Source organism: Natrix helvetica (genome assembly GCF_964273705.1).
Source record: "Natrix helvetica genome assembly, chromosome: 6".
In the NCBI taxonomy this organism is placed as follows: Eukaryota; Metazoa; Chordata; class Lepidosauria; order Squamata; family Natricidae; genus Natrix; species Natrix helvetica.
This window is the reverse complement of record NC_138553.1, coordinates 30,137,987-30,164,472: the sequence shown is the minus strand read 5'-3', so window position 1 is coordinate 30,164,472 and position 26,486 is coordinate 30,137,987. Positions and strand designations below refer to the sequence as shown.

Below are 26,486 nucleotides of genomic sequence, written 5' to 3'. Positions count from 1 at the left end.
GAAAATGTTAGCTGGAGACAGTTACTAAGCAACAGCTGCACCGCGGGACATGAGTGAGCAGACAACTCATCATTCTCTCAGCAGCTTGGGGTCTTCGTATATGTGGCAAAGGAAGCAGATGTGACATTATGAATGCTCACCTGTATGACGTAAGTGGCCTACATTTGAGAAACTGGCTAAGTATTAGTAGATAAAATGATATTTCTTGCATGTTGGATGTTCATCTCCTGTAGAGTCTTAGTAAGAATGCTTGACACAAGCATAAAACGTACTTACACTGTCACTTAATTTGGAAGCTCATTTACTAGCAGGGAGCTCACAAATTGCCATATGTTATAATGTTATGTGGATGTTTGTCACTTAGTGTATTATATGATGGATGATCAGAAGGCCTGAAGCAAATGGAGAAGGACCACTTGAGCCAAGAGGAGACTCTTCTATGCCTTCCCATGGTATACATTCTCTCCTATGTGACTCCTTTCTTGGTTACCAGAGTGCTGCCCCTCAGACTGATAAGCAATTAGTCATCCTATAGATGCCATTCTGAGGGAAATTCTTTGAGAAGCTCATTCTGAGGTGGCCTGAGTGTTGCCATCACAGCCTGCTACAGCTATCTTAACAAGGAATCACACTGAAGACCTTTTAAAGCAACACCTGTGTAGTGACCAGCATAGTGACAAGCTGTTTGGTTTGAAAGAGGGGTAAAATAATTCATCTATGTCACATTGAACTGCCCTCCCTCAACAGAAGGGGAAGAATAAGGTAAAGGTTCCCCTCGCACATATGTGCTAGTCATTCCCGACTCTAGCGGGCGGTGCTCATATCTGTTTCAAAGCCAAAGAGCCAACGCTGTCCAAAGACGTCTCCATGGTCATGTGGCCGGCATGACTAAACACCAACGGTGCACAGAACGTTGTTACCTTCCCACCAAAGGTGGTTCCTATTTTTTCTACTCCCATTTTTACATGCTTTTGAACTGCTAGGTTGGCAGAAGCTGGGACAAGTAATGGAAGCTCACTCTGTTACGCTGCACTAGGGATTTGAACTGCCAAACTGCCCACCTTTCTGATCGACAAGATCAGTGTCTTAGCCACTGAGCCACCGCAATAAGATACCACAATAAGACACCACCTATCTCCAGTTTACAACATAACCCTTGCAGCAGTTCCAAGTGATTCCACAAACAATTGCACCTTATTTCAGGTGACCCTAAGGGCACAGATAAACCCACAAGTGGCATCAACAGCTCTCAGAGAATGCTAATGACCAAATGACTGCGAGGAAATACAGTCCTTCCATTCCCCTTCCCATCCTATCAGAATCTCTCCTTCCATGTCCTCACCATCCAGTCTCAATTGTCAGTACTATCCTTCCATCTCCTCCCTGCCATCAGAATTGATGGAGCTTCTTGGATGAGAAGAAAAACATATTATTATTATTCTCAAGGGGGAAAAAACCCCAGTCCAGTTGCCTTTTGAAGAAAAAAGCCCCTTTATTATAACATGCATTGAAATAACATGTGTTATTTCAAAAGTTCTTCCATTTTTCCTCGCCCATAGTTCTGGTCTGATGGCATCAATGATTGAGTCTTCATTGACATATTGCAAGCCATTTTGGAGAGAACCCCTGAAGTTGGTATGGCAAGAGTTGGTGCATTCCAGCAACTCTCTGACTCTCTGCCTAACTGATTTTGCTCAGGCTGATGAAGTTGCTTGGATGAGCAATGAAACATCTCAGATTACAAAGATTGGTCCAGATGCCATGATCAAACCTTTAGACATCTTTGGCCTGGATGATTGACCCTTCATTGACATAGGTAAAGGTAAAGCTTCCCCCGCACATGCATGCTAATTGTTTTCCACTCTGGGCCAGTGCTCATCTCCGTTTTTAAGCCGAAGAGCCAGCGCTGTCCGAAAAAACATCTCTGTGGTCATGTGGCCGAAGGCACACGGAGCACTGTTACCTTCCCACCAAGAGAAGATCTTTTTCTACTTGCGTTTTTCAAACTGCTAGGTTGGCAGAAGCTGGGACAAGTAACAGGAGCTCACTCCGTCACGTGGTGCTAGAGATTCAAACTGCTGACCTTCTGATCGACAAGCTCAGTGTCTTAGTCACTGAGCCACCACATCCCATGTTCATTGACATATATCAGAGCAAATGTACACAATTGTGTTTTCACGGAGCATAAAGGAAATAATTTTTTAAAAATTATACAATAAAGCCTTGGTTTAATAGGCTTCGGTTTAGTAGATTTCAGACATAATGAAAACAATTTTAATTCAAACTTCACCCCCACTTCATTTACTGTCCCTTACATTTGAGGGTGTGCTTATTAAAGTTGTTACTGCTGCATTTGCAGTAATGACAGTTGTAATTGTACAAGGGATGTAATTCATGCAAATTATCTAATGGATATTTTGAATTAAAAAGGTAACTCTCCCTGAAAGGTTCATTAAAGCAATATTTTTCTACATACCTTGAGTATAAAATTAGGAGGGATTAAGGACTCACATTTACAAGCTTCATATCAAAAATATCATATAAATGACATCTATAAAGTTCTATAAAGTATGCATACACTGTTGAAACAGCGACACTTACACTGGCTTGGGCATGTCGTGAGACTGGCCGATGGTCGGATTCCGAAAGATCTCCTGCACGGAGAATTAGTGCAGGGAAAGTGCCCCAGAGGGAGACCACAGCTACAATATTGATATCTGCAAGAGGGAGCTAAAGGCCCTGGGAATGGACATAAACAGCTGGGAAATCTTGACCTCTGATCGTTCAGCTTGGAGGCTAAAGACACAGCATGGCCTTCTCCAATTCGAAGAGACACTTATTTGGCAGGCTGAGGCAAAGAGGCAGCCCTGGAACCAGCGAAATTTAGGGGCTGGGCAGGGAACAGAATGTATCTGCCCTCAGTGTGGAAGGGATTGCCACTCTCAAATTGGCCTTTTTAGCCACCAGATGCTGCTTTAGGAACTCTTTCCAGAGCACGATACCATAGTCTTTTGAGACTGAAAGATGCCAATGCCATAACATTCATAAAGAATATATCCTATTGCAGCGATGGCGAACCTTTTTTGGCTCATGTGCCATAAGTGGGGGGGAGCGCAGGGGAGTCGTGTGCGGGCATGCCGCACCCATAATGCAACGTGCATAATGCATATGCATGCATGAGAGGCGCTCTCGTCCCCATTTTTTGCATGCTTTTTTCTCCCTCCCCAGGCTCCAGAGGCTTTATAGGAGCCTGGGGAGGGCAAAAACAGCCTCCCCCACCACCCCCAGTGGCCCTCCAGAGGCTTCAGGAACCTTCAGGAGGCTTCCCTGAAGCCTCCGGAGGACAACAATGACCCTACGAGCAAACCGGAAGTGACTTCTGGTTTACTCGGAGGTCCCTTTTTAGTCCTCCAGAGGCTTCAGGGAATCCTCCTGAAGGTCATTGAAGCCTCTGGAGGGCTTAAACCGACCCTGCTAGCAAACCAGAAGTCCATTCCCGAACTTCCGGTTTGCCCATAGGACTGGTTTTTTGCGCTCCTGAGGCTTCAGGGAAGCTCCTGAAGCCTCCGGAGGGCCTCCAGGGGGGTAGGGAAGGCTCTTTTCACCCTCCCCAGGCTCCTATAAAGCCTCTGGAGCCTGGGGAGGGCGAAAAATGGATTTTAAAAAAGCTGAACACAGCTGGCCAGCATGCGCATGTACGCTGGCCAGCTGACAGAGCAACGCCTCGCCTGCCCTGACAAATGGCTCCCCGTGCCAGCTGTGGCACACGTGCTATAGGTTCGCCATCCTGACCCTATTGTATAGACCCGCCATGTCCCACCCGCAGCCCATGGCCCACATGCAACTCTGGACAGCTAGCAATGTAGCCCCGCAAGATGGTAAATTTTTAACATTATTAGGTGATTTATATACATTATCATATATAGCCGAGGTGGCACAGTGGTTAGAATGCAGTACTGCAGGCTACTTCTGCTACTGCCTGCCTGCAATTTGGCAATTCGAAACTCACCAGGTTCAAGGTTGATTCAGCCTTCCATCCTTCCGAGGTCGGTAAAATGAGGACCCAGATTGTTGGGGGCAAAATGCTGACTCTGTAAACCGCTTAGAGAGGGCTGTAAAGCACTGTGAAACAGTATATAAGTCTAAGTGCTAATGCTATTACTGTATTATATATTTAACATGTGGCCCAACACAATTCTTCTTCACTCAGCATGACCTAGACAAAGCAAAATGTTTGACACCCATAGACCGTTGATCCATAGAGCCTACTTCAATCAACAATGACTAGCAAACCAGTCTTACCTATGTTTATACGAATGCACAGGCCAAAATAAACTAGCAGGGTAATTGTTTGTCCCATGACAGTGGGAAAATGTTTAATTTTTACATTCTGGGGACAAATTGATATATTTCCATTATAAAGATTTGTGAAATGAACGCATGTGCCTACATCTTTACCTATACATCATCTGATTGATAGCCCATGCTTCATCTATTTTTTTAAAATAAATCCTAGATATTTCAGCCAAAAAGTTCCAGTGCAAGTTATCATGTTGCAATAGAAAGTTTTAACAACTGCTGTTGCATGACACTATGATTTGAAGAGACTTGCGGATTGGCTAATCTGCTACTATTGATTTGGAGTTTGGTCTCTTCACATTAACCTTGACTCCACCTGCTCTTCTCTTATCAACATAGTTAAAATTCATAGACAACCTCTCTTTCCCCCCTTTTCTTGCTGAGGACTACTTGATGAAGGAAATGTTTGTAGCAGACGTAGCCTTTATTTTATTTTATTTTCATAAGTAAAGGTGATTATAACATAAATGGAGAGATTATAGTTGTTTAATTGTTTGTTTTGCCTGAAAAAAGTTGAACTTCTGCATTTCTCCCTGGATTACAGTTTTGGAAATACTATTCTTACTGCTGCATTCTTGCAATTAGGATCAAAAAAGAAGAGAGACTTTTTCTATTTACATGTGAATCTTTGACATTCCGTTGCATCTTTCTGTATCTAAGAATCCAAGAAGATGGTACGCTACTTGCCTTTTTTGCTCCAGAGGAAACTCAAAGCCGCCCTTTGTCTTTTTCTCCTTATGGTTGTCCTGATACACATTGTGATGGAATTTGTGCCCTCTGCTGATAATACGTCCTGCAGGTGTCTATCTAAAGCCAGAGGTACCTTGGACCATTTATCACCCAGTTCCATATCAGCAACTCAGAATAAGCTGAATCTGAGGAATCTTCAGGATTTTAGTAGCAGTAACAGCTCCCTGGAAAAAGGATTTCACTCAACAGAAGGTGTGTCACATGTGGGTGGCCTCAGCAATGTGGGTCTCCAAGATGCCAACATCAAGCAACAACGGGAAACCAAAGAAAAACCCAGCCAGAAAATCAAATCCAAATTGTCTGCTCTTTTTCACCATCCTCTGTATAAGATCCCAATCCCAAAAGTTGCAAGGAAAGACAAACTATTTGGGAACAAGCCAAAGATGAATCTCTTCATAAAAAATGAAGGGTGAGCGATCCTCTTTTTCTTCTGGATGATTTGCTCAGTTTGGTATCTTCTCTTTTCAGATAAGCTGGTGTCTATTCCTGACCAGATTCTATTATTAAGTGCGTAATATTTTCTTTCCCATTTTGGAACAGTTTGATTCTCAGTAGGTTGTGTGGATAAGAAGCCAGACTAAGATTATGTTGTGTATAATTTGATTCTGACTCTTCCCTGAGGCATAACTTCCCATGTGAAATAATATCACCCTCTCCTCATTAGTGATGGCAATCGGTTCAAGCAACTTTTCATAAAATGAAATGGTTGCTAAATGAACATGTGTAGGAGAGAGAGAAGGAGGAAGATATGGTGGGAAGATCACTGATGGTTGCCATTTCATTCAGATGAAGTTCTATCCTACAATCATGACCCATTTTCTCCTCTCTCTTTTTTTGCCACTCTTGATATAAGAAGTGTATGCTAACCTATTATGGAAAGAATTGCAATCCTAGTTGAAATGGTCTTCTTCCATGAGTACTTCCTAAGACCTGTATAATAATGTCTAAGAACAATATATAAAATCAGTACCAAAAGCATGCATGCCAGATCAAGGGGCTCAGATTCAGAGGGAAGTATTTTCCACAGGGTGTTGTGATCGGATTATTGTAATTTACCTCTGTATATTATGCTGACTTCCAAATGTCCCTCTGTGTACAGAATGAATGAGCTCTTCTCTTTCCAGTTCTTTTCTCAATTATTTCTAATAGACAGTTATGATGCTACTTATTGTTGTATTTGTTTAAAGCAAGATCTGGTGAGCCTTATTTTTTTCACTACGCAGCATCATTGCTAAACACAGCAGTGCTATTTGATGCAGGAAGTACAAACTAGAACAAAAAGAATTATGTTTTTTTTTCCTGAAAAAAAGAAATTCCCTTTTAGGAAAACAGACCCATACTCCACCCACAATTTTACTTATTTTACTCATTCCCATCATTATCCCATCCTTTGTAGCCCTCATCTATTAAATACCATCCATTAATATTGGATGATGTTTAATAGATGACATTCATCGATATCCTCGCTTGGTTTGTAGGAGCTACATTTTCTGATGTACATACCACCCAAAGTGATATACAGGTTTTTTTCTAAAATGTTTCATTTGTTCAATATCAAAGGTATGATCTAAACAAATAAATAAATGTAGTATCCTTATAAAATGTCAATTGCTATAAAAAGGGGTCCATATACAGTACGCTGGCCAGAACTGAGATTGCATCAACCATAGTTACATATACAAATATATAGATTTCAACCGATACTGATTTAAGGCTATTTGCAATAGAAAAATGAAATCAGAAAGCTAGGTCATACAACTAGGTTTTTAAACATGCCATCACCCCAATTCTAATGTTTAGCTCCTTCATTCTACATTATTACTATGGTTGATTGCAGTGAGCCAGATGTTTAGACTGGATTTGGCATTTTTGTCCAGCTATCAAGGCCTTCCCAAGAACTTAGAATAGGCAAATGTTATTGTTTAATAATATTAAATGTAACATGTAAGCTGTTTCAAGCAAAACTGCCTTTTGGGATTGACTGATTATGATTTGATCAGTGCCAACCGTGTTCAAATGGTGCTCCAGATGTTTTATCCAAGGAACCCATTGCTATTGGTTTTTGCTTTCATTTGCCATAGTTGTTCTACTATTTGAGATTTTTATGTTTTGTGATTTTGTATGGTTCTTTCTCTTCTGTTCTGGGAAAAATAGGAGGAAAAAGTATTAGAAGTTCACCACTTTGAATTATTTATAAAAAATAAACAAGACAGAAAACAAACGGACAAACAATGTTTGTCCATCTAAATTCTAAAGTCCCAGAGCACTGTAGCTTCTTCACATGTTCTATTACTTTTTTTGTCCCATCTGTTCTTACTTGCAGGCAAGTTGCCTTCCAGAAAAAGTGCTCACTTGCAGGCAACATTTCTTATCCAGACTTTGGGGTTTTTTTGCCTTTCTTACCCACAGCTGCTACGTTTGGAGTGTTAAGTGGCAAGTTTAATTATTATTTCATTTGTTCAAAAGGTGTGAAGCCACAGCTGCCAATTCTTTAGATGGTGTTGGCCTTCATTTGCACTGAGTTCTTAAGATGGGGTTTGTTTCAGGATAGCCTTAACGTACTGGTAGCTTTATTTTGCTTGTAATTCAGTGTGTAAATTCAGTATTCATACCTAGGATGTAATAATAACAAGAGTGCTTGATTTTGTGTGTTGGGATCTGCAGAATCATAATCAACAATGCAGAAGGTCTTCAGAACCACAGTTCTCATCCTGCTTGGCTCAGTTTTTATGCGGGAATCAATCGCTATGAATTGTATGCCCGCCATGATCCCTCTCGCCATGACTTGATGAAGGATTTGGCCAAACAGAAAATTATCAGCTCAGGTATCACATAGCAGATGCTGCATTGAACTCATTGTTTGCTTGTTTTCTCATTCTATTTTCTTATTTCTATTGTTTTACTTTTCTAGTGTTTCCTTTCTTTAATTCAGTATCAACCCACGTAACCATCCACAGAGGAAGAGGAAGGAGGGATGTCTCCTGCAGATGAGCTACTTAGTACTAACCAACCAAAACAGGGACACAGCTTTTGGTAGCCCACAACCACACTTTTTGTTAACAAATTTTGCCCGAAATCCAAGGGTACAAGGTGATGACATCTTGGACAGATTACATTTCCCTTTCCCTGTTTGTTTGTTTTACTGAATGTTTTATTTAGATATGTTAAACCAACCTGACATCTTATCTTCTCTCCTCCTCCTCCACCACCTGCTGGGAAAATGAACTCTTCATGTTTGGCAGTTTGATTCTGGGCTATTTGATTGCCAAATGTGAAGTTTGGGAGCCAGATAAGCTCATTAAATTACATCCCCCATGCCAAGAGGTTGACAAGATTCTCGGCGCAAACAAAAGCCATGTTCCTCTTTGTTATTTGTAATAATTTTTTTAAAAATTTAAATACACACATACCACTGGCAAATACATGACAGCAGATACATAAATACATAAACAGCTTGATAGCTATATCTACTCTTAACATGTGGACAAGGATACTATAATATATAGTGTACATATTCTGTATTCTGTTATAATAATTCTAACAGAAAAATACTGAAAGATGTTGATTGGGGAAATAATAATTTGATTTTGAATCTAAAAGGCATAAAAAGCTTGAAGCTGATGAAGAACATCAGAGCATGTTGTACTGTTTAATGGATACTGGATATATATACTGGATGATATATCCAAAAGAGGTCCTAGTACAATAGGTTGTCAGATCAAAAATTAAATTTAGGAGTCAATTATTATTAAATTATTGCAGAACCACAAACAGACGATAAGCAGTCTCTAAGTGGTAATGAAATCACCATAGCCAATGGTCACAAAACCCAGTTTGGTAGATATCATACCGTGTTTTCCCAAAATATGACCTATTCAAAAAGGTCTAGTTCGATTTTTTAGGGGATAAGTCTAATATACACCCTACCCCAAAAATAAGCCCTAGTGAAGGGGTGGGCATAGCCAGCACAGGAGGCAGCCCTTCCCTTCCCCAAACACCTCATGGCTGCTCAGCCCCTTAACTGCAGCCCGTGGATCAGCTGATCTAGCGAGGGTCGGAAGTTCTGTCTCTCCGGGCGCTTGGAGATGTTTCTGGCACACCCTTGCCAGCCCTAGCCTTGTCAACCTGAGCCTGGGGGAGTGGGACCAGCACCAAAGCTCCAAGCAGTCATTGATGCGGACTTTGTCTGCACAGCCATGAAGTGGGATCAGCGTGGGCGGTTCTTGCCCACAGCATTACCAGCCAGGATCGGATCAGAGCCACTGGCGCTTGAGATCAGCAGGCCAGATTAGGTGAGCCATGAAGTGGGATCAGCGTGGGCGGTTCTTGCCCACAGTGTTACCAGCCAGGATCAGATCAGAGCCACTGCCGCTTGAGATCAGCAGGCCAGATTTGGTGAGCAAGGTGCACTGCCGCCACACCTCTGTGCAGACAGAGCCTGCACCGGCCACTGCTCATAGCTCTGGCTCCAGTCGCCCTCCCCCCCCCCAATCCCAGGTCGACACTGCTAGGGTTTGCAAGAGTTTGCAGAAACATCACTAGATGCCCAGAGAGACAGAACCTCTGGCTCTCGCTGGATCAACTGATCTGCAGGCTGTGGGACGCCGATAAGGGCCTGAGCAGCCATGCTCACTGCCTCCTGCACCCCCAAAAAATAAGACCAAAGACAATAAGACCCGGTCTTATTTTGGGGGGAAACACTATATTTAGGATGAAATTAGGTTTGAAACACTGAAAGTGTGAGAAAGAAGCTTAATTCGTAATCATATTTTTAAAACCATGATTTTTATTCAATGAACACTTTTCAAGGAGGTATCCTCTTTGAATGAACAAGATAAAGGATCATTTTATCCTCAGCTATAAAATAAAAAATACAGCAATCTGAATCTCTTCATGAGCTCTAATGCTTGTTAATGTCATTTCAGTTCAGAAGCCTGGAGGAACTCAACTGAAGCTTATCATGACTTTTCCCAATCATGGCCAAGCTCTCTTCAAACCTATGAAGTAAGGCACCTTGATACATTAATTGTGATTCCCTCCAAAACGGGCTGTTTGAATATGCTGAGAGTGTAACTCCAAAGACAATGCTAGCTGAAAATTTGGGAATTTCAGGCTGACATGAGAGAGTGCTCTTTACTAATATCCTCAGCATCTTTTCATACATTGCACCAATTCTTGATGGGTTTACATTAAACCTACCCTTTGTAAATTAGTTGGTAGCTAAAGCATCTTTGTATAGCAAGCTGATAAGGTAATCCTGGCTTTGGCCTCTGTATCCCAAGTGAAAAAGAAGTTTGTTTGCTAAACAAACCTATGCAATGACTCTATCAGAAGCAACTTAAATGTAAGCATCAAAGTGTAAAGTCAGGTACAGAGGCTGCTAACTACAAAGATGCCTCCATATTGCTTTCTTGGCAAAAGGTAATGAAGGCTACTGTAGGAAAACGATACATGTGTCCCTTTGCCGGGAAGCCTCATTCTATATCCCAGACAGCATGTTTTATAAGGCTGGCATTGAAACAGAAATGGTTTGACTTGCTCTGTATTTCTCATGGGGTTTCATCCACAGAAAAAATGTCATGGTCACAGAGATAATAAAATTACACAGGAGTAATATAATAAATCATCAACACCTGCAAATCGGATTACAAGTTAAAGGTGGAACTTAAGTGGTTTTTTTTTTCAAAAATAGGCACTTCTCAGTGTATTAGGAACATCTGGAAAAATAGCTAGCAGGCAGTGTCATATTTTAATTAGAATTAGAATCAAAAATATTCAAAGCTTCAGAAAAAAAAGCATTCACAATCCTTTAAAGCAGTGTTTCTCAACCTTGGCCCACCTGAAGATGTGTGGACTTCAATTCCCAGAATTCCCCAGCCAGCTCTGCTGGCTGGGGGATTCTGGGAGTTGAAATCCACACATCTTCAGGTGACCAAGGTTGAGAAACACTGCTTTAAAGCATTTTGTAATCCCTATATCCTAGCAAAACAACAGTAATATTGCACTTCTGTTCCCTATCAACATGACTGCTTTCCCTAACTTAGTGCCATATTCATGAGTGTTCAGATTGATTGCACTGAATATTTAATAGAAATGTCCTTAAAATTACTCTGAAATCTTCTACCATAAGATGGTTACATATGGCGCTGTAGTAAAAAATAGTTATCCTTATTACCACCCTAGCACAGTTGTAGCTACTGCAGTTCTGTTTTGATGGAGATGTGGGACCTCTGTTGGTGAAAGGTTTAAATTGAAGTTCTTAGTGTTTTTCAAGCTGGAATCCACAATCCCAACACTTCCCTTTTGGAAATAATGGGCATTGTAATCCTAACATTCCTGGAAAGGTCTGAATTGAGAAAAAAAATATTTAAAATGACAAAATCGAATAACCTTAATTGGATGCTAGTTTGTTTGAACAGATTCAGCTAAAAGACTGTAGCTCTGTGAAGCATGTGCTTTGCATACAAAATGTCTTCCAACATCTGCAAATAGATCAAGGGTGTCAAACTCAATTTCATTGAGGGTCGCGTCAGGGTGGAGTTTGACCTCACGGGGCTGGGATGGGCATGGCCAGCTTGACATCATTTGTGTCAGGGGTACCTGTGGTGGCTCAAGCGTTCTGCCAGCAAAAATGGGCTCATAAGCTCCATTTTCAGCCCCAACGGCCTCCTGCAGCCCTCTGCCAGAAAAAAATTGAGCTGGGGGGGGGGGGGAGTTCATGCCAGGACCCCATTTTAGCTGTGATGGCATTCTGCAGCCCTCTGCCAGCAAAAATGGAGCTCCGCAAGGGTCGTGTGTCACCCTCCAAGCTCCATTTCTGCTGGCAGAGACACTCTGGGCTGGTCCTTTACTGTTTCCAGGGCGGCCCCAAAGGCCAGATATAAGCAACCCAGGGGATGGATCCAGCCCACAGGCCTTGCGTTTGACACCCCTGAGATAGATAGACAAAATATCCACCACTTGAAGTCACAAGAGTTACTACTGCTGTAAAATACCAAGATGATGGATGCAAATCTGACTTGCTATATAAGAACCTTGCACGTTCTTATCTCATGTGCAAACTGATCTCCCAGGTGCAAAGGAGATACGGACTTGACTTCAGCCACAAGATACTTATTTTCTTGACAATTTCTCTCTATATGAGCATCTGCCAAATGTTGACATCTTCCCAGAATTCTCAGTAACACCATATTGTTGGAGAATTCTGTGAGATGGATGAAGTTTCTTAGGGAAACTAAGATATCTGATATTTTGTTTCTGATATCCCATTCTACTCTTCTCTCTGCCTTCCCTAGGCAAACCCGAGACCAGGAGACTTCAGCAGATTTCTTTTACTTTTCAGACTTTGAGCGGCACAATGCAGAAATATCAGCTTTTCATTTGGACAGGTACTTTCAGTCTAATTATTTTCTTCAAAATATACAGTACCTATGCTTTATTTTCAGGAGGTGGTTAGTAAAACAATTACCATAGTTTAAACCTAGTCTACTGTTATACTCTTTGTCTGTAAACAAATTCAGGTTTTCGCACGATCTGTTGCAGAATAATCCCAGTAGTACAGGAAAAGAACTCTTTCAGACTGTTGTTATTAGAGTAGGCAAGACTGAGCTAATAGAAGACAACTTTCTGCCCTGAATGTGAGTAGAAAGATGGTGAGATACACATCATAATAAAAATAACAATATAACCAGCCTGATACTTTATAACAGTGTTTGAGAAGACACCTGAAAAAAAATCAAGGACACCAATGGGTTACTGAACAAATCAAGCAAGAGTTCTCACTCAAGACTCAAATGACCAGACTCAAATTATCTTACTTCAGACATATTATGTGAAAATCTAGATTCTCAGGAAAGTGGAAGGAAAGAGAAAAAGAAGGTGATAGCAGCAAGGTGGTTGATTCAGTTACAGTAGCAATGACTGCAATGTTGGAAAACTTGAAAGACAAGATTAGGACAAATCATCATGGAGAAAAATCTATTTATGTGATTGAAAGGAATTTAAAATGACTTGATGGCACATAATCAATCAAAATAGTGATTTTGGCTGATATGAGATCCAGGCATACAACAAGCTGTAGAACAGGGTTGGATAATCTATAACTTTTTAGATTTTGTGGGACTATAAATCTGAATATCCTTAATTACAGGATTACGATGTTTACTTAAAGGAAGCAGGAATCCTAAAATTTCTAAATAGCCACAGATTCACCATTTGATCTAGTGTGTTGAGACATTCTGAAACTCTAGCTCTGCTTGGTGTATCCAAGGTTACACTAAGTATTTCATGTTTATATAAGGTCTGGCCATTTCAAATCTTATCCATAACTGAGTTCAGTTTACCCTCAGTAAAAACCATCCCTGAAGGGTACAATCTAATTTCTAGCAGGATTTACTGCACCTTTGCCTTGGGTCTCTCTAAGCAGTTAGGAAGTCCCATTTAATTACTTGTGGGGTGCCACAGGGGTCGGTCCTCTCGCCACTCCTGTTCAACACATATATGAAGCCGCTGGGTGAGATCATCCGTGGTTTCGGGGTGGGATACCATCTGTACGCTGATGATACTCAGCTGTACTTTTCCACCCCGAACCACCCCAACGAAGCCATCGAAGTGATGTCCCGGTGTGTGGAAGCCGTACGGATCTGGATGGATGACAACCGACTCAAACTCAACCCCTCCAAGACGGAGTGGCTGTGGGTACCGGCTCCCCGGTTCAGCCAATTAATTCCATCATTGGCCATCGGGGGCATTCAACTTGCCCCCGTGGAGCGGGCGTGCAATTTGGGCGTCCTCCTGGATGCCCGGCTGTCCATGGATGACCATGTGACAGCCGTGGCAAGGGGGGCGTTCCACCAGGTTCGCCTGGTGCACCAATTGCGCCCCCTACTGGACCGGGACGCCTTACGCACAGTCACTCATGCGCTGGTGACGTCTCGCTTGGACTACTGTAACGCTCTCTACATGGGGCTTCCCTTGAAATGCACCCGGAGGCTACAGTTGGTCCAGAACGCAGCCGCGCGGGTAATTATGGGGAGTACTAGGTACTCCCATGTGACACCGTTCCTGCGCGAGCTGCACTGGCTTCCTGTGGTCTATCGGGTGCGTTTCAAGGTTTTGATAACAATCTTTAAAGCGCTCCATGGCTCAGGACCTAGTTACTTGCGGGATCGTATTCTGCCCCATACATCCCTGCGACCAATCCGCTCGCACAGAGAGGGCCTCCTCCAGGTGCCGTCCACCAGACAGTGTCGAGGGGCGGCGCCTAGGAGTAGAGCCTTCTCTGTGGCGGGCCCAGCCCTGTGGAATGACCTCCCTCCGGATGTTAGGAATACCTCTGACCTCCGCTCCTTTCGTGTAAAGCTCAAGACCCACCTTTTTCAAGTTGCTGGCCTGGCTCAACTTTGATCCAACTATATCGCTCCTGACGGTTTTTTTTATTTGGGGTATTTTAATTGCATTCAATTTATTTAGGGGTTTTTAAACATTGTGTTTTTACTTGTTTTTATCTATCACTTCACCTCCTCCTTGTATATGTCGTGTATATGTCTTGGTATATGTTTTGTTATATGTATGTCGATATATTTATTTCCTATGTTTTGTTGTATGCCGCCCCGAGTCCTTCGGGAGAGGGTGCGGCTAAGAAATAAATATTTATTATTATTATTATTATTATTATTATTATTATTATTATTATTATTATTATTATTATTATTATTAATAATAATAATAATAATAATAATAATAATAATAATAATAATAATAATAATAATAATTTTCAAAATAAAGGGAGCATCCTGAGAAATTTAGGTGAGGCTTCTAATTCACTCAGAGTATTGCTGTTATAATCCAAATTCTCCAAGGTAAAAAGCAATCCATCAAGGAATCCTTCGCAAGAGTTCCATAAAGGATATGGCAGGAGATGATACAAGATATATTTCCATGGACCTAGTCCAGAGCAGTTTGCTAAGCTAGAAGTGTTAGATTGGGTAATGGATAGGCACACACAGGCTTAATGGTAACAACAGCTCTTTATTAAGTACAACAAGTGATAACAATCTATCGAAGGTTGAGTCTGACAGCAGCCCTTTTATAGGGAGCTGTCAGTCCCTTCGACCAATAGGATTACACCTCTGTTCCCGCCGGAACAGAGGACCTTGGTGGAAACCACTATAGTTGAAGCTAGTATGTAACAAGAAGGCAAACCTCAGGTCAAGGCTTGGGGGCCACATCATAATGTGATGGCGAATACAACTATTAGAAAAAGTTAATTTGATATTGTTTGATTGTAGCCTCTATGATGTTAATAGTGTATAGGCTAAGGCTATCTGTTATTTTCTCCTGCATTTGCCTTTTCCATGCAGGATCTTGGACTTTAGAAGAATTCCCCCAGTTTCTGGACGCTTGGTGAACATAAGCGAGGACATTCGTGACATTACCACAGATAAGAAACTGTTTAAAACGTTTTTCATCTCCCCAGGTGAGTATCTCCCTGCCCCATTCTTGACACCTCCCCTCAACTTTGGAAACAATGAATAATTGTATCTTTGAATTTATGGGGATAATTGTGTAAATCTATCCCAATGGTGCTTTCTAGATTTAGTGTGGCTCCTATAATTCCTGGCCAGCTTTACCACTGACAGGAATTTAAACTATTCCCTTCTCCCTTCGAATCTGCAAGGCAGGTGGTGGGCACAATCTATCACAGAAAAAATGTGTCTGTGTTCCACTTCCCTAACTTTTGCTTCCCTCCATTTTGCCTGGATCAACCAGCTGGCAACATCTGTTTCTTTGGTGAGTGCTCCTACTATTGCTCCACTGAACATGCTTTGTGTGGCAAACCTGACCAGCTTGAGGGATCCATGGCAGCCTTGTTGCCTGACAAAATAATAGCTGGACGGCAGTCTTGGCGGAGTCCCTGGAGGCGTTCCTATTCCAAGACCAAGAAAGCTGAGTGAGTATTCAAAAGGAGAAAAGAAAAGCCACTACTGCTAAAAAGAGGGTTTAAAAGGCAAAAAGAACATTCTAGATCAGGGGTGTCCAAACTTGGGAACTTTAAGACTTGTGGACTTCAACTCCCAGAATTCCCCAGCTGGCTGGGGAATTCTGGGAGTTGAAGTCCACAAGTCTTAAAGTTCCCAAGTTTGGACACCCCTGTTCTAGATAGAGTGGAGACAAATGAGCTGGTTGGAGAAACAGGACAAGCAAAGAAAGGAAAAAATGAGGCACTTAGTCTAAACTTAAGGGAATCTGTACAAACCATGAAGGTATATCCCTCAGCCCATCAATTTGGCCATCTTCCCCCCCCCCTTTTTTTTTGCATCTATTTTACTTTTTAAAATTCCTCTTGCTTTTATGCTCACGTGAGCCAATGGTGGGATTCAATTTTTTTTACTACCGGTTCTGTGGGTGTAGCTTTGTGGTTGTGGCTTTGTGGACGTGGTGTGGCTTCCTGGGCATGGCTTTGTGGGCATGGCAGGGGAAGGATACTGCAAAATCCCCATTCCCTCCTCACTCCTGGGGGAAGGTTACTGCAAAATCCCCATTCCCTCCCCACTCCTGGGGGAAGGATACTGCAAAATCCCTATTCCCTCCCCACTCCTGGGGGAAGGATACTGCAAAATCCCCATTCCCTCCCCACTCCTGGGGGAAGGATACTGCAAAATCCCTATTCCCTCCCCATCCTACTAACCTGCTTTCCAGCTCCGTTCTCCTGTTCAGGACAACAAAAGAAGATCAGCTGGGAGGCTGGGATGCAGCAGGGGTGGGGCCAGCCTATTTGCCGGTTCTCTGAACTACTCACAATTTCCATTTCTGGTTCTCCAGAAACTGTAAGAACTGGGTGAATACCACTTCTCATGTGAGCCCAAGAAAAGTCCAGTAAGAGGACAAAGAAAACCACACTTGCAAAGTATTCAGTGGCTCTATCACTAGTGACTTGAAGAACCTGATTCTGTTTAAAAAATATTAAAGTATGGGTCTCAAGTAACTAATGGAAATAAGTGTCTACAAAAAAAGATTCAGATATCTAAAATAAAAAAAATGTAAACTTATAACCATGACAGAACATGGATATCAACAGAAAGATATATTTCCCTATTCACCATTGTATAAATAAATGCTGATCTGTTACCTGTCTGGTACGATCTCCTGGAAATGAAGAAGAGGAAATGAACCTCTTATTTTAAGAGGGTTGAGACATACTGCTTCATACCTGTGGGAAAGGCTCAGGTCACAAAAGCATCATATTTCAGGGCAAGCTTTGCCACTTTCTCTATTTCTGTGGCTTTTCTTAAGGTCTCAGGATCAAGGTTCACCCTATCAGCAATGAGAAGTGCCAGCACATTTTCATTGCTTCGAAAAGGGAGCAGAATTCCATTGTGCCACTTATTCTCATGGTAATTTTACTGGCAGAAAGAGGAAAAGAAACTTCAGAGATTTTCCTGGTTTGAGTCTCATCACTTAGTATGCATCTATACGAGTGGAAAAAAAGAGAAGTCATTTGTAGCTCAGCTCACACAGCAAAGTATTTTGGCCTTTGCTTAAATAACTGCAGCATCATGCAAACAAGTTCAAAAGAATCACTGTAGCCATACAACATGCATTTGCAAAATGACAAAATGCATAAGCGGACCTGAGGAAGGACTTCGACCAAAGCTGCTTCTTTTTTCCAATATAAGATTTATTTATTGTTGCTATTAAGACTGCATGTACTACCGTTCAGCAATACACCTCAGCAGTTTAAAACAGACAGACAAAATAAAATTAAAACGAAGAATAACTAAATCATCTTTGAAAACACACTATGGATATTTTATGTTGGTAAATATTCTTGTATGCCACTCAAAAGTATACAACAGTGGTGGTTGGGAGAGGGAGAGAAAACTGGATAAACAGAAGACTAAAAGTGAACTACTGTAAATGATTAACCATTAGAAGCCTGTCCAAAGCAACAACAAAAAATGAGGCCTTTTTGAACAAAGACGTTAGGTCACAAATTTTAGGTAATATTTCACAATGGCTGACTTTTCCCAGGTGGGAGCTGAATGAAAATTACTGTGCTAAGGTTCGAAAGTCACCACCCTATAACAACACAGCCCGGCTTCTGAGTCTCATTGACATGACCATGCTTGATTTTCTCATGGGTAAGTTTGTTAACGTATTTATATTGGGGATGACAAGGAACCTGAATCAGTGGTAGCAGAAGGCAGAGGCAGAAGGCAGATGTTTCAGCTCAGCTTGTAGGAATGAGACTGGGGGGTTAGAGTTTCCTAACCATAATAAGGCTCATTGCATCTTGCAAAACAAAGGATCTCTGTCTGTGTAAAACTGGCTGCCCACCAGCTTCTCCAAAATAGTCTTTCACTGGCAATACATTGTGCTGAAATTCACAAGAAAACAATCGCTCCTTCTGTAACATTTCTCAGAGTCGCTTGTTCTGGCCTGTTTTTTTTTTTTTGTTTTTTTTTAGCATTGCCTTACTATTCCAGAAGGGACATTCTTTTTCTCAGCTGGTTATCCTACTTCAGAAGAACCAAACTCCTGCCAGTTAAAACCTGTCACAATAAGGAATGTAGAGGCCTGCATCTTAACTAAATTTCAGGACCCTGAATAATTTCAGAAAGTTCACTGAAGGCCTTATATTCACCATTTACGGAGGCCTATTGTTGGCCGATTTAGCCCATTTCTGTCCAACCAATTGTCAGTGGCTCTGCAGGTTTCATAAGCTGTCCATTTTACATAGTAAAAACTGTAACTTATTTTTTCTCCTTGTCCCAGTTTCAGGTTAATAGGCAAACAAAGTTTCACCTATCAGACTTACACAGAGACAAAACTTTAATCTTTTCCTTAGTGTTTTCAGGATACATGTAAGAAAATTCAGAAAACAATGTGGCTTGCTAAAAGCTTCTTTATTCAAATTACTATTCAACATACAATGGTGTATTTTATAGTTTATAATGGCAAATATGTGTCACTATGCCCTCTAGTGGAAGCATTGCATTTTTTCATATTCATATCCTATATTTCAACGATAGACATATACAGTAAGTATTTAGAGGATTGGCCATCTCATCTTTTCTGATTTTTGCTCCAAAAATGCAGCTGCTTATTATGTATTGTTATTATAATGTTTAACTGACCAGTCAGAGTAACCTATTTGATTAGTGGACAGCAGAAGCACAACCATAGCATCTTAAAAGATAATATAATCTTTCAAATACTGACAATCTGCCTTGTTGAATGTTAAATCAAGACCTACATGACTTTTGGCTTTGAAAATCCAGAGTAAGTAATATAACTCATCCATGATTTTAGCATATTGTATCACTCTCTTTTTAAAATGCAGACTCAGACAAATACACTTCTGAGAGTGGCAGCAGAGTAATATATGTTTATATCCTAATATTATATATTATAATGGCCACCTAAAAATTGGGTCCCTCTCATGACAATTCTCTGTCTGAACAGAGTCATGTCAGAAGCAGAACTGAGCGACAGTTGGTATAAATGTACTGTATACTTTTGGCCTTATAGCTCTGGTATGGGCAAATTTTGGTGACACATTTTCTTCTACTGCTTTCTCTTGATCTGCAGGAAATATGGATAGGCACCATTATGAGACATTTGAAAAGTTTGGTAACCACACTTTTTATCTTCACCTGGACAATGGAAGAGGGTGAGAAAGTGCTGCTATTTTCCTAAGGATGGGCAAGAGATTTTGGAAAGCTTTTGAATTCTGACTATAATGAGGGGGACCATAAGCAGGGCTAACCTCAGAGGATATCTCAGTACATTCTTCAGATGTATGGGGGATGCGCCTGGCTAAAAACTCTGGGAACTGTAGCTCCAACACATTTTGGAAAGTCCTAGTTTAAAAAAAAACAAAAAACTATTCTGCGCTAATTCAAAATAAACAACTACCCCCATTGTGGGATAGACTTTGAAAGCAAGAGTTTACAAGCTAAGGATTTCAAACAAGGAAGAATTAGTTGCAAAGTAGTCTTGTGTTAGAATCCAGTGAACTAGTCTCTGCGGTCTCAGCCCTTGGCAAGTATTATTTGAATGCCAAGGAGTACTTATCTACTGGCACTATTTATGCATGATAAGGAGAATTATAATTTACTTTAAGACTACAGCGATAATATTATTCCAAAATTTAACAGTAGAATGACATTATATAAAATGTAACACTACAAGCAGTATAATTAGAAGAATTCCTACCAACTGTACCATGTTTTTGCCTTTGGATAATTCCTTTCTTCTCAGTAACAGAATAAGATAACTACATTATCCAGCTGTGTCTAATTTTCACGTTCTATTTCAGTGGCAGGATTTGAATTGTGTACAGTAACCCCTTGAGATGAACCCATGTCATGTACTGATTAGTCTGTTGGACTAGACTGGGAAATCCAGATCCAAGGTCTCAAGTAACAGGATTATTCACTGTTTTAGTCCACCATACCTCAGGATTGTTGTGGGGATAAAATTAGAGGACAGAATGCAGCTTTATGCCACTTCTTTCTCTGAAGAACAGAGAAATTGTTTGTAATGGATAGCATTACTTCTCACCCAACATATGCCCTAATCTGCTATTTTTATTCTTCAGGTTTGGGAGACATTCTCATGATGAAATGTCTATTCTGACTCCTCTTCGTCAATGCTGCATGTAAGGATAACTTTTTACCTCTCAAAATTAGCATTTGCTGGGGTAATATAATTTAGGATGTTTTAAGAATGTTCCCAGATTTTTGCAATGAAAAACTAATGTTGCTCGTAAATGAGATTGTCAAGGTGCTCTCTCAAAAGTTCTGTGTTTTTAGTATGAGGACTAAACCATTGTTTAGTTTGTTCAGGAGAGTAGGCAATTGTATGTGGGAGTGAGAGTGTTTTCTGTTGTTTCTCGCCACTAGTCCAATATTGCTGAGTGCTCAAACTTCTTTATTTAATTATGAGATTTATTTGCTGCCCATCTCATATCCAACGACTTGGATGCTTCTTGACTATCTACATAGCAAAAGGCATGCCCATTAATTACATTTACCCAATTCATTATCATACAATGGCCCTGATGACTTAATTCAGCCTTTCTCAAAAAGAATGTCCTCAAGAGATATTGGGCTTCCATAATTTTCACCCAACATGGCCATTGTATTTAGAAAATATTAAATCTAACTAATCTCAAAACATAGGGTAAAGAAGAAAGTTATCTGAGGCTGGAATACCCAATGGTATGGCTGATATGACATTTGTGAAATATGGGATATAAGATAGGATTCAAATCCTCTTGTTAAAGCTGAAGTTTAATATATCTAAAAAGCTTCAAATTGGGCAAGGTGGTTTAATGTGACTGTGTGTAGGATAATTTTGAAGGTCAAGTTTTTGTCTTTCCTCCAGTTCTGTAGTTCCATGAACCAGCTCCTTTTCCAATTTTGAAGTATGAATTGTCTGAGATTGGTGGCAGTTTCCAATTGACACATTTGGACGTAGGGCAATTCAAAATGCAAAGGAGCATGTAACCATGTTTCTGGCAGAAATCAGTTAAAATGCACATGCTCTGGGTAGAAAAAATTCCTGCCAAACTACTTCCACTCTCTATCTACAGGAGGAAGCATTTGTTTGTCATCTGAATCAGGGAACTTTTTGTAAACAGCACCAAATTAAGATTGATTCAATTGACTCATAATAAGGAATGGAATTCCCCTAGCATATTATTATTATTTTCAAGCTTACCAATCAGTTTGGAAATTACAGTACTTTACTGGATTCTATAATAGTTATGAGCATTTCTCACTTTGACAGTTCTAAGACTTCTATGACTGTCCTGATTCATACTGGTATTTCAAGTCCATATGGATTTATTTTAATTCAATTGCATTGATAGAAATAGTAAATACGGTATTTTCTCTCTCTTGTATATATTCTCTTTTCCTTGTTGTTACTGTCTCCCAGTATTAAAAAGTCAACCTTCCTGCGGCTGCAACTGCTTGCTACTGAGCCTTTTCGCTTGAGTGATGTCATGCGTGAATCATTAGCCTCAGATCCCCTGTCTCCAGTCTTATCAGAGCCTCATCTGGAAGCATTGGATCGACGACTGAAAAAGATATTGGCTATGGTGGAAAACTGCAAAAAGGCAGATGGACCCAAAGAAGTAATAGTCGATGACTTAAAAGGAAAGCAGCATTTTTAGTTCAGAGTAGCTAGAGAAGTGATGGTGATCTTACCTACAGTAGACACAATAACCCCAACCACCATTTTTTCTTCACTCATGAAGAAATTATCTACCATTGCTATTTATTGGGGAGCGGGGGGCATCTATAGTTTATTGAGTTCCAATATGGAGCTGTGAACTTTGTCCACTGACAGATCAGACAATTTGTTTATTTAATTAACTTCTAGATGACCTGTTGCCTTAACAATCATGCACAGCAAGAAATCAATTCAGACTATGGTGCCAACTTCCAGTCAATTCCTCCAGATTGCCTTTTGAGAGAGAAAAAAGTATCAGGAGTAAAAAGGGATTGGAGGCTAGGGAGAGTGTAGAGTGTCTCATGTCACCAGTTCCTTGAAGTTGCCCAGAGGTTGCCTCTGCAGCTCTTGGTAGGAAAAAAAGGATTTACCTCTGACAACTGCTAGGCAATATTACCTACTAAGGCCTCTGGTACCAAGTTTTTCTATGTATGGTCCTTTTAGAAAGGGCAAGATGTGAACCTGGAATTGTCTGCCTGAAATCATATAAATGGTTATCTGAATAATTAGTTCCATGTATTATGCAACATTCTGCTTCAGGTAATTACCAACTAAATGGAAATATATGTATTTTGTACAGTATGTAAACTGTTGTACAGGAACATAATCAGTTGATAGTGAGCCATCCAGCCTATATTATTGGCCTTGACCAGTAGTGGCTCACCAGTGTTTTAGACAATTTTTTCCCCAAGTCCTACTTGGTGATTCCAAGAATAAAATTTTAGATCTTTAGTATATAAAGAGGAAATGCTTTATGATGTGTGAAGTCTACCCATAGAGGGGAATGTGTAGACTCAGGCAAGGCTCCTATTGGGCAAGTAACCTATGGTTCTCCAAATATTCTTATACAACATCTTCAAACAACATCCAGAAGCACCAGCCAATGAGACAGCCAATGAAGGTTGCTGTTCAAAAGCATCTTGACAGATACAGGTTGCTTACTCCTGTCCTTGGATAGGTGGATTCAAACGAAAACATGCATACATAGTTACATGAATGATTTAACATGATTGCCCATGAATTGGTTTTATGGCCTTTTGGATGGAAATTTTTTAAAAGAAATTGAAGCGATACTATTGTAGCTACTGTACAATAACTGTATGACAAATTTATTGGGAATTTCACGTTCTTATTTTTCCAAGAATATAACAAATGAATGAATAACAAATTATTTTAATGATATTTTAAGTCCTTAGAGGGGAAAGTAGCCAAGGTATATTTCTGCTGAAAATGACAAGCAAATGTGCCATGGTTTATTCAGGGTATTGTGTTAACTCTAAAAAAATTGCATCATTTTTATTAATTGTGCCTCAGTGTTCATACATATCTTTTTCAGGTTTTTCATAGCAACAGATTTTTTAGATCCTGTTAAATAAGAGTATACAATGAAAATAAACACCTGAAACATGATATAAATATGTGTTTAATTTCTATATTAGCTATGTGGTGCAACAGGTAATTTTCACTTTAAACTGAAAATTAAGCTTCAATACAGGGTCATCCTCAAGTTTGGCCTATTGAGGCCAATTGGTAGCACATCCGGAAAAAGCCAAAAATGGACAAATCTCTGATTTGATGTATATTTATTGTGCACAAATATATTAATATGGATATAGCTCTGTTAGTCTTATGCAATTAAGAGTCAAACACCTTAAAAACTAAATTAAGTTTGTTGCAGAAAAACATTTCACAGACTAAAGTCATGAGATGCAAAGAATTTCATTCCATAAAAATGTATACCATAACAAATTATAATTTCTAAGAAATTATAAGACTTGGTCCTTGATATTGTAGATTAACAGTTTTCCCTGTGAAAATGTTAAGACCAAGAAGTCCAGGCAACACAATCACCTAACTAAATCCTGGTTGCATTAGACATGTTTTAACTATCATACATTTATAAATTGATAAGGATTATGATTATAATGGCAGTTTTTTTCTCTGTGTCACCTTTACAAAGAATATTTAGTTTGATTCACTAGCTCAGACTTTGCGCTAAAGCTCATATACTTTTTAGAGGGAAAACTGAAATGAAAAAGCAGGTTTTATAAACTTTAAATAGTGTGAGTATCGTTAGAAAAGCACATAGATTATATGTTTAATCTACAGGTATAGATTGCCTGTTGGTCTCCCATCCAACTTCTACCAGGACAAAACCTGCTTAGTTCCTTGAATAACCAAAGTGGGATTAATGAACTACCTAGCTGACTTGTAATTTTTACTGAGTTAACTTGGTAGCATACGCTCTTTAGCATATACTTTTAACCTTTTTTATTTGGATGCACTGAGCCCCAGTTTTAACGTATGAACATGGAGTTGTTATAAGCATTAGTTATAAATTATAACTTGTAACCCACCCAGACAATAACCTCCCTTATTTCATAAAAGGCATCAGGCAGTAATTGAAACTAATAAATACAGAAAATTGGCACACACAAGATAGAAGTCCCTTTCAACCCTTGTTATTGTGAGGTCACTTGCATTAAGATAAACATCCCCACTGACACTTTTTCTGACAATATGGAATTGTACTGATGCTCTTCTGGCTCCAATAAAATAAGGGAGGCATGCTTTTTTCTCCCCTACTTTGTTGAAAATCTGGAGATGAAGAATAGGGAAGAAGAGTTATAATTCAGAAATCAAAATGTAAACGGAGAAGGCAAACTACAAAAAAGAAAAAGTGTAGTGGAGGCTGACTAGTGATTAGAGGGGAGAGGACATGCTCAATCCATCCAGAACATACACAATTAGCAATGTCCACAAAAGGCAGCAATGACTTTATGACACAAGTCACACCCTTGCTACTTGTGCTGACATCTGATGAAATAGCACATTTGCAGCATGACAATATGATATACATTTCACTGCTTGTTCCTCTTGCCTCGGTTCTGATATAATCTCTCTGCACTTTCCAGATAATAGGAGATAGACTATTATGGATTTTATATATCATGAAGCTGTGATGAGAGTTTTCAACTTCAGGGGAAAATATCTACATTTATTTTTAAGATGACTTAGAACTTGTTCTGGGAACAAGATGAGAACATCATGTATCCAGAGGGGGAAATGGAACTGTCAGATTATAACAAATAATGACAGGCGCAAAGACTAGTATTAAAGATTTCACTGCATAGCTTTCAGTAGTGGCCAAAATTGTGGAAACCTTTTGGGAAAGGCTACTATTTTTGAGGTTTGATGGTTAACACCATTTTTTAATTAGTACCATAAAATTATATCAATGGAAAGATAATTTAATCGAGAATTTAGTGCAATAACTTTTATGGAGGATTTGTTATTAGAATAGCAGTTGTAAAGAAGAAAAATGAAACACATAGGAAAAAAAATGAGATATGCAAAAATTATCACCATGTCAGTTAATACTTAGTTGGGTAACCTTTGGCGTGAATAACGGCCTCTTCCCATGGAGTGAACCAAGTCTTTCAGTTCTGCAGCTGTTATAATGTAAAACCAAGATTGAACGATTGCTTCTATTAACTGGGTTTTATTGCTAGCTATATTTGGCTATACCTTTTCACAGAATACAGATAATTGACCACACTTTGTTGCATTACATTCTTGATTAAATTATCTTTGCATTGATATATAATTCTATGGCACTACTGTTATTAGCCACCAAAACTCAAAAACACTTTCCCCAAAAGGTTTCCACAATTTTGGCCACTACTGCGTATTTCCATGCATGTATTTTTGCTGCTTAGCTTTAGGATCTTTAAAGTATTATCTATTAGTTTTTAAATTTGCAAAAAAATATGTTGGCATAAAATATTCTGTCCTTCCATCAATGATCCCTATTCTGCCGCAGCGACACCCCTGCTGAATGATGCTGTTCTTACATACTTATGGTGGGTTACCTAAGGGAAAGGGATTGGCTGGTTTCCCAATTATGTTGTCACCAAAGTACCAACCGCAGATGGGGCTCTCCTTAAGTGGGATGAATTTAGTCGAATGCTTACAGCCAACAGTTTTAGCTAGCCACAATGTTGCTTAGCTAAAGGGTGACAGGATTTAACCACAAGATGACGCAGCAGGGAGGTTTGCCCACTGCTGCTTCTTAGCAAAGCTAAGCACAAGCCTCGTAAGTGTCACTCAAATTTTCCTCCAGCCCGAACCTA

General features: G+C 40.0%; 1 protein-coding gene across 2 annotated transcripts in view; it reads left to right on the top strand.

Annotated features, from left to right (window-relative positions):
* Positions 1 to 23,758, top strand: part of LOC309394315 (extracellular serine/threonine protein kinase FAM20C-like) — a 38,893-nt gene extending 15,135 nt beyond the window's left edge. The window contains exons 1-10 of one of the 2 annotated variants that reach the window (XM_081957302.1): positions 4,744 to 5,518; positions 7,774 to 7,934; positions 10,035 to 10,113; positions 12,405 to 12,497; positions 15,471 to 15,586; positions 15,880 to 16,060; positions 18,142 to 18,251; positions 19,702 to 19,783; positions 20,714 to 20,773; positions 22,057 to 23,758. In XM_081957302.1, the coding sequence (XP_081813428.1) occupies positions 5,031 to 5,518; positions 7,774 to 7,934; positions 10,035 to 10,113; positions 12,405 to 12,497; positions 15,471 to 15,586; positions 15,880 to 16,060; positions 18,142 to 18,251; positions 19,702 to 19,783; positions 20,714 to 20,773; positions 22,057 to 22,294 (1,608 nt within the window). In that variant the 5' untranslated portion in view covers positions 4,744 to 5,030 and the 3' untranslated portion in view covers positions 22,295 to 23,758. Of the gene's footprint in view, positions 1 to 4,743; positions 5,519 to 7,773; positions 7,935 to 10,034; positions 10,114 to 12,404; positions 12,498 to 15,470; positions 15,587 to 15,879; positions 16,061 to 18,141; positions 18,252 to 19,701; positions 19,784 to 20,713; positions 20,774 to 22,056 lie in introns of those variants that run through there. The other variant, XM_081957303.1, reaches the window with a different exon arrangement.
* The last annotated feature ends 2,728 nt before the right edge of the window (positions 23,759 to 26,486 follow it).